This window comes from Pleuronectes platessa, chromosome 9 (genome assembly GCF_947347685.1).
Source record: "Pleuronectes platessa chromosome 9, fPlePla1.1, whole genome shotgun sequence".
Lineage (NCBI taxonomy): Eukaryota > Metazoa > Chordata > Actinopteri > Pleuronectiformes > Pleuronectidae > Pleuronectes > Pleuronectes platessa.
In genome coordinates this window covers 6517211-6526381 of record NC_070634.1, presented here as the reverse complement: position 1 = coordinate 6526381, position 9171 = coordinate 6517211, and the positions used below count along the sequence as shown (strand labels likewise).

General features: G+C 39.6%; 1 protein-coding gene across 1 annotated transcript; it reads left to right on the top strand.

The window, feature by feature from the left end:
* Positions 1-240: 240 nt before the first annotated feature.
* On the top strand, positions 241-4715 carry dpt (dermatopontin). Its single transcript, XM_053430848.1, has 4 exons — positions 241-697; positions 3148-3273; positions 3827-3934; positions 4170-4715. The coding sequence occupies exons 1-4, from the start codon at positions 423-425 to the stop codon at positions 4234-4236; spliced, it is 576 nt and encodes a 191-aa protein (XP_053286823.1). The 5' UTR covers positions 241-422; the 3' UTR covers positions 4237-4715.
* Positions 4716-9171: the final 4456 nt, after the last annotated feature.

The window sequence follows — 9171 nt, the reverse complement described above, 5'->3', positions numbered from 1 at the left end:
GATCTGGTGAAGTTCTTATGGGCGGAATGTGACAATTTATGACAAAATAAGATAGTTTTATGCTCCAAATGGCCATTTATATTGAAGAAGTAAATTACACTGTAAAGTTTATAAGCTAAGCAATTACATGGTTAACACATGACCACATTATCCAGAGTCAAATAAAGCATCGAATAAATATCTGAATTGCATGTCATCTGCAAGTGATGACTTTTAAGGTACACCCATCTCTATGGTGGGACATTGCTTATGCTCCATTTCAGAGTCCACCTTAAAATGTCAAGTAATTCTGGATTTGTCCTGTGAGCTGAAAATTACACATCACTCCTGGATACAAAACATCTGGACAACAAAGGGCTCTGAGGAGTTTAAGGCAGCTGTGAGGGAGAGCAGATCTGCGAGGACCAACAGATTTCTTCAACATGAATCCTGCTCTGGTGGCGTTGGCGTTGTCCCTGCTGTCCACGGTCGCAGCTCAGTCTCACGACCATCATGACATGGCCTGGGTCAACGGCTACCGTCAGGGCTTCAACTTCCAGTGTCCCCACGGAGAGGTCCTCGTGGCCATCAGGAGCTTCTTCAGTGAGGAGAACGGCTCGGACCGCTTGTGGACGTTTGAGTGCCAGCCCACACCTGAGGGTCTGGGGGAGCCCAGTGACTGCTGGTGGGACGACATCAACCGTGCTGGGTTGGAGTGGTGGGTCCTCTGTCACACATCAGTGTTTTACTCACTTGTTGCCACATGTTTATCTTTGACTTATACAGCAGTGAGCTTTGGCATGTGGCAGGACAGTCGCGTCAGTGACGCGACTGTGGCTTCTACACATCTTGGGAAGATTTAAAGTTTAAACAACCTTTATGTTGAATTTACTAAATTTTTTTAAGCAAGACTCATTTCAGCAGCTGTCACAGTGAGAAATCTAACCCGGGGCACATGAAGTCACAGTGATGAAAGGTTGCTGCTGGTTTCTAATCTTACTGCAGCTGCATTAACTAAGTGCCGTGGCCAACAGGGATGTAGCCAGCAATGAAATTAATAAATACAACAGAATGATATACGACCAAAATGAAACAGAAAAGAACTGAAATCAACAAATTAGTCATCTAGAGACATCTGAGTCAGGATACACGTGTACACCATGAAATACCATTTCACATCAGGCTACTGAGATTCTCCTTTACTCTGTTCAGCAGCTGTGGACATGTTTGGGTTTCACTAAAATATGCCAGAAAAGCAATTAGGTCCAGATAATACATAATTACAGACAGATCCATGTGATAGCCACATTCCAGGCACATCTTTGGTTCATCTGTAGAAAGTAGGCAACAGATCAAATGTTTTCAACTAATAAATGATGGACCCTCATTCTAGTACAGACTGTGTCCAGAAACACAGGCTGCTAAAGGTCACCATTGGCAGACAATAATGGCCCATACAAGGCCTGTGTGTAGTCTGCTTCTAAAACTGTTGTATGAACACAAGCACCCATGTTGCAGGTAAGTGGGGGACATACACAGATGGGAGACCTGACCTCATCAAGAGCGTCAAGACAGAAAGTTTTTGGTCATATAAAGACGAAATTACAGACATTTTGGTGGCGTATAAAGCCGACCACATTATCACTAGTTGACTGCAGTAAGCTGAAGCTGCTGCTCTGTTGTGCTACTTTTTATTAAGGTTTTATTAAGTGAAAACGAATGGATAACTTCAACTTCCATGTGTTTCTGCTGTGTAGCTCAACTAGCTAGCTTAAAAGTCAGCTATAGTTTGGCTTGCTAACAGGACGTGATATTGAGGTAAAATTGAATATTGTTTCCTCATTAATCACTTCACAATGTTTAATAATAATAATAAACAGACACCATTATTAGACAATTCTATTTGTGCACTACCAAATCCCAACATAATTTATTACAAATCACAAAGGGGTGGCCAGTCTAGCAGGATCTGATATTTCTCACTCATTCTAAACTGCATATTTGTCCATGTATGCACGAATAAATATATTTTTCAAATGTAAAAATCTCTAAACTAGCCATTTAAAAAAAGAAATAGATGAACAATTTGCATTTAAATAGCAGGTGATTGTCAGCAAAACGTACTTGCTTGTCCCTGCTAAATCACAGCATTTATCTCACAATTTCCACATGTGTGTCATCTATTATTTCCATATAAAATCGTGAATCTCGGCCTCTATCCAGTAATGTGTTTTCAACAGACAGTTCCTTGGAGCACAAGTACCTCTAGTGAATTTCAATAAGATCCATCTAACAGGCCTTGTCAATAGTCCTAAGGAGAAATATGTCCCACTCTATTTTACAGGGTCCAAGCTTTTGCAGAATGCTATTCAAGAAAAAGTTGAGTAAAAACAGCCAATGCAACAAAAAAAAGGAAAGAAAAATATTCTCCCGTGCAAACAGGTAATCAAATTTTAGCCCACTCCAAATGCTACAACTCACATAAACATGTTTGACTAATCATCGGCTGCACCGAAAGGTAGATTTAATTAGAGGACTTGGATCGAACATTAGAGATCCTGTTTAGAGGGAGAATTGTAGCCTGGCTTCTCTTTGTAAACATCAACTGTACTATCTGCTTCAGATCAACATTTCTGGCTGGAGAGCAGAACCTGCTTGAGCGCATCAGATTTATTTTTCAGTTAAGATCAACTGCACCCAGCTCCTCTATTCAAAGGCAAACACTGTGAACACTCTTTATCACTGCCACGCCTGCTGTCTATTTGAATTACATTGGCTCGCACATTACCCTGCAGGGTAACTACCCCCATTGGTTGAATAGCTGAAGGCTGTGCCCATGTTGCCATGACACATGTCTACACACGCTGCAGCTCTTGCTGATTGGACCTGGTCCTCTTCAATGTGTTGTGGCGACAGTTTAGTGTAGGGCCATAAACAACTGAACCGTCAACAACCCAGTATTTACTTCAAATGACATGGACTCAATTTCTCTTGGTCTAAAAGTTTGGTCAGTGTTTTATTTCTCAAAATATTCCTTCCAATGTAAGGTTTCATTATACAGGGAATGTAAAGGACTGGAATGAATGGAACAAAGAATATACAGGGTTTCATTTAACGTCTTTTTCACTGTAGTTTTAAGAACATAATGACTCTAATGTGTCTTTGCAGGACTTCAACTTGTACTCGTAATGGCCTGGTGGCGGGAGTACAAAGCAAGTACTTTGAATCTGTCCTTGACCGGGAGTGGCAGTTCTACTGCTGCTATTACAAACGCCGATGTCCCTACTCCTGCATGTATGTTCAACTCATGGGAATATTATCATGTTAAAAGAATAGTTGGACACTTTCTTGTTTAGAGTCAGATGAACAAATTAATTCCCCTCTCAAGTCCACATGTCGACATTTCTGAAGTTCATTCATTACCGCATTTACTTTTGTGTTTAGTCCGTACATAACTAGAGGTGTAAGAATGCCGACCTCCTCGTCCTACAGAGGTTAGGTGGTCTTTTTCTTCAGTGCTAGGTTGCTATCTTAGAAACCAGGGAGTCACCTCTCCTGGCCAAGAAACAATCCAGCACATAACAACTTTTAAAGCTTTGAGGTACTGGTCGGCTGTTTTTCTTTTTTATGTATTTTCACTGTGCCAATCTAGTGCATGTGCATAGCTCAAATAACCTTCCCATGGCTTTAGCTATATTTTTAGTGTAGCAATTGAGAGTGGGATCGATCTTATCATCTAACTCTATGCAAGAAAGTGCATTTACCAAATTGTATTCATTTCAAGGTTTACACATTAATGCTAACCAAGGAAATATTGTTTTTACCAAGCATTTGTTGCTTTCCACAGGAAGACCTCTGATATTCCTGAACACTACAGAGAAGAGGCAGAGCTGGTAGTCCCTAGTTATGGCTACTTCATCCGAGGTGCTCAGACCACCTTCACTGGAGTGCTACGGTTTGTTCAAAACATCTGCTCTTTTCTCTAAACAACTTCTGATCCCATGTGGCAATGGGATGTAAAATCTAACCAAAAATGTTGAAACCCCTCATTGCTGAGTGGGAAGAAAAAGTCTCTTTTGTGCGGCATTTGGGACCAGAGTTTTCAGGCAGATCAGGCCAAAAGAAAAACTCTGAGTAAAATCGGGTACTCTGCGATCACTCAACTGATTTTGTCTTTCACTTTGTTTCAGAGATCGGCAATGGAAGTACATCCTGTGCAGAATGACAGACTTTGACTGTGATTTTGAGAATTTGTAGATTTGCAGCAATGTTACCCAACCAACAGTTATCATAACCCAAGTACATATTTACTCCTATTAAACCAAGATATAAAACTGACATTCTATAAAACCGATATTGTCCATGTATTCATTTCATCCAATATATTTACTTTTAATAAATAGATCAACCACAGGCATGTGACTAATGCCTGCGTAACCACTGATTTTCTGCTCTAGCATGCAAAATGAACCTCATCACAGAGGGTCTGTCGGGGATTTTGGGCTTCACCGATGGCTCAACTGTTTTCATTTAGTTGCAGGAGGACCTGCAAGTCTGTTGGCAACACGTGGAATTGGTTATACCAAACAACTCAATTATTGGATGCTGTGCTCATGATGATGGAAAATAACTAAGTCAGGCTCCGCTCCAAGACCATGGAGTTGGGGTCATGTTAAAGTAAAATGGTTTAACACTATTTTCATGCTCATAAAAATAATAAAAGTATCGGGAGAGCTGCCTTGTGTGACTGACTCGTGATATTGTTTTGTAAATCACACAAAACCCATGTATGTGTTGAGAGTGATTAGAGGATCCAACACGAGCTTAGCATGTAATGAAATGTCCCACCTGCTTTCACATTGCTCCTGTATTAAAGTGTGTTGTTCAGTTTGGTAAGTACAGCTGAAAACAAACCGAAAATCATTTGAGTGTGTTCTACACATTACTTAAGGTCACTCATAGGGCACTTAATAAAGTTATTTTTTGTTTGGTGTAAAAGTGTAGTAAGTTTTTTCAGGACACATTTTGACATGACAACAGAAAGTTTCCACGCATGATTAAAAAGACTAAATCACAGAGCATATGATGTTTGGGATTAATTATACGCATATTGAACCAAATGGGATGTGAGTAACAGAATACAATACAGGACAATATTGTCCAGGATAAGTGTTGGGGGAGAAAGGATAATCTAGCTTTGTGGGAGTATAAGCTTTCCAGAAGCTCAGAGAGGATGAACTCAGCCATGATGATATCAACAGCTCCTCTGGGCTTAACTTGGCAGAGGGCAAACTCAACACCACATGTTGCCATAACAAAAAGCTTGGAGAAAGAGTGTGTTTGTGTGCTAAAGGGCCTGACATCAGGGATTACCATATCAACAGCTAATCACTTATGTGATATTTTCCTTGATACATGTTGTAAGATTATTATAATTTATTTTAAATGAAACTTTGCTGCTCAGACTTACAAAGGCATTGACAGAAATGTCTGTCTGTTAAATGTGATGCTAAATTCACAGCCAGTCAGCAGAACGAGAACAAAAGTTAAGATCTGGCAAACACATTCTTTAAACCTACAAATGAACAAGTTGTAAGGTTTGGTTAGTCTGTATAAGAGCAGTAACGTTCAAGCTAAGTCAAGCTAATCATCTACTGTGTCAGACACATACGTCTTTGCAGTCCTCTCAACAATAAAGCTCACCAATAAAGTGAACAAACTAATCATTGTAAAACTAAGTAAAACAAACATTCAGGTAAACATTGAAGGTTCTTTTCGACTGATAGTAGTAGTAGTATAAATCACTACTCCACTAACTAACTGCTCTGGATGAAAAAGATAATCTACAAGTCCATCTCTTTGACAGATGAACAAACTCAATTGAAAGCTCTGGAAATAATTAGCAAGAAAACCTTGAGTCAGTTTTTTTTTTTTAATAATTCTTTGGTTGTGTAACAAATGTTCTCCAACTTTTTTGACTTGGCTGCATTGTGTTCTTGTGAACTTTCCAAAAAGGAAATGTCTTTTTTTTTCCAATGCATCTAATAGCATGTGACTTCAAGGTGCGCAGTAACAGCACTTGTAGAAACACAGTACTGTCCATTAGCCACTTTGTCTCTATTTCATTCTGGACAGGACAAGCAGTGTGTTTTACCAGCCCCACTCTCCAACATGCTTTTTAAGTCTTATTCAAACTTAATGGAGTGAACTTGTTGAAGTTGAGCAGGCCTGCTGCACCGTCTTGAAAAGAGCTGGGGACTGGGCCAGTAGCTTTCACCGCTGTTTGTTTATGGCAACTGCTGTCTCGGGGCAAAGGGCCAAATACTGCAGAGTAACACAGCTGTCCCCTGAGCCAGTGGCCAGTGGCGAGCCACACGCCTGCAGAGGCCTCCTACCCACAGAGATCCACTGTCCCTGTGGTGGAAGCCTCCTTCCTGAGCTGGAAAACACTGGCGATATACTGTCCCACTCTATCCGCTCTGCCCTCCAACACATTTTTATTACAGCAGGATGAAAAATGATCCTTTCAAAACAATACTCACCCTGGCTGTAATTAGCGTTCATAAGAGGAGCCAAAAGGCTGACATCTCCTTGCTACAATCATTTTTGGAGACTGATTCTTATAATTAAGAGTATAGATTTATGGCGATAAAGCCCCATAGAAAAGAATTTAAGTTCTGATGTTCTAATATCAGTGTAAAACCTTCCACAGACTTCATAAAATCCAGAACTCTGACCAGAGTGTTTGTGTTAGCAATGAATTCTGCTCTCTGAGCAAACAGGCAGGTTAAATTCCTAGGATAGTGAAAGTGTTTTTATGATTCACTCATTTTTAGGGACGAAAATAACTCATGTTCAAGTAAATAAGCTTTCATTTATATTGGGAAGTTTTAGACCCTCTGTCTGTGTACACATGTCACTGATGACTTCACTTCAAGTTTGACCTAATGACAGCTCCTGTTGAAAAGTTGAGAAATCCAAACGGTTCAGCCTGGACTTAAAATGTTGGACTGACAAACTGATATGGCCATAGATCCATGCGAGTAGACACAAATTACTTAGTCTACATTTCCTAATAAAATATAACTGCACAAAATTGTCATTAATCAATGGTAAGTGGTTTATTACAAATTCAAAGTAAACCCTCAATGTGTCTCAATTAGATCTGAAATACCTTTATCTCAATAACAAGGTCTACATTGCAACTTCAACATGAGTTCAAGTGCCAGACACTCTGAATTAAAGAGAGCGCACGTGATGTTTATGTATTTACAGTCAATCCCTGCGTGCGTCCTCCTCTTTCCTCGGAACTTGAAGCCACCTGCTGTAATAAAGGCCTCAGTTCAATAGCTGTGATCCAGTGAGGCCTATGTGCAGCCATAAGAATGGAAAAAAAAAACAGCTTCTCAGAAGGAGAGGCTCACGTAATTAAAGGTGATACAGAGCCAAAAGCTCGCATGGACAGAGGTTGTTTGAGTATGAAAACTCATTTAACGAATGAAAACATGGATGCAGCCTTTGATGTGTCATAGAGGGTAAAAGCGCAGTTATAAATAACATCGATATAACATCAGTAGTCGTACATGTGCTTTAATTCCTGCAAACACAATGACAATCCATTGACAATCAACCCTCTAAAAGATTTTCATTATTATGTTTGTAACCTAAAATGGGAGGCAGTGGTGAGATGCTTGTCACTCAACCAATTCAAGAACAGAGTATTTTTTCAATTCGCATACTTTGTTCTTAAGTTGAAAACCTGCAAACAAAGTTGTAAAGAAGTTGTGCCTCCCCCGGTCTTTTATTAGCGCTGCATACGTCAAATCCCTTTAACAATATTGACATTTCCATCAGCCCTAGCTGCTCCTTGTGTTAAGTGCTAAATATAAAATATTAGCATACTAAAATGCTAAACTTAGATGATGAACATGTTGAAGATTATACATGCAAAAGTATGTTTGTGGTGTGTAACTACTGCCATTGAGAGCCTCCTAATTTAAGCATATAGCTCAAAGCACTGCTGTTAATAGCTTTACAGAGCTGCTAGCATTGCTGTCGACTCTTGTCTGAAGAACACTATTATATAAATTACATGAACGTAATATTGTCTCGAAATACATTAAATATAATGTATTTTTACAATCACCTCACAGTTTTTGTCTACCACTGAATTCACCAGGGATAACTTTGCTGAGGCCTATTTAAAATATACTGAGTATGAGAATGTATATTCAGCACTAGAATTTTTTTCAATATAACGCTGTACAGCGTTTCATCCACTTCAGTGCTGTTATTAAATTGTGATGATATTATATTAAATTATTAACCTCCTAAATCAATTACCTGACAATGAGATGAGAGGGAAAGAAGATTACATGAATTTATTTCCAGCACAAAGTGACCCCTTCAGAGTCATCAAATCAGGCATAGCCTTTTTTTTAAATGTTCAAACTTTGGGACCGATCATTGTCCTAATGCACTGTTTTTCATTCAAGAGACGTGATCTGTTCTCTGCCAGCAAAGAAGTGAAGCGCTGTGATTGGCTGCGGACAGGGAGAACCCGAGTGAGCGAGCAGCATGGAGTGTGACCCTGACCCAGCCCCGGGGCTGCACAGATAGCCTGTTTATTTTAGGGAGCCTCTGCTGCTCTCCCTGCTCTCGCTTGAGGACAAAAACAGCTGCCTCTTTTCATGTCTGACAACAAGGGGAGCAGTGCAGGGTAGAGACCCACCACAACTCAGTGTGACCAAGTTTTTACTGAAGAAATGTTCTGCGTTTCTGAGAAGACATGAGTAGATAGTGTGAATTCATAGAATGTTTACAGAGCATCATACAGAGACCGTAAAACTGGAGGTAGGATTTCAAAGGGTAAATTCAATCAAATTATCTGTGCTGATGCAACTGAGGTGTGATGACTTTCATGTATAGGGCTTATTGGATAAAACATTTTTTTTATAAAATTGAAGGTGGGTGGTATTTTGATAAAAATAGCTTTTGCTCTGTAAATTTCCGAAGATTTTTCAGACTCATTGCTTTCAAGATCATCATCTTTCATGGATCTAAACGAGAGGACATGGAATGGGAGTATGTATGTATGTAATGTCAGTTTCACACTATTTTTTACAGTTTCTATTGAGCCAATAGAAGGCAATCATACAAAACAATGTCAAAGTGTAGCAGCATACATCAAAC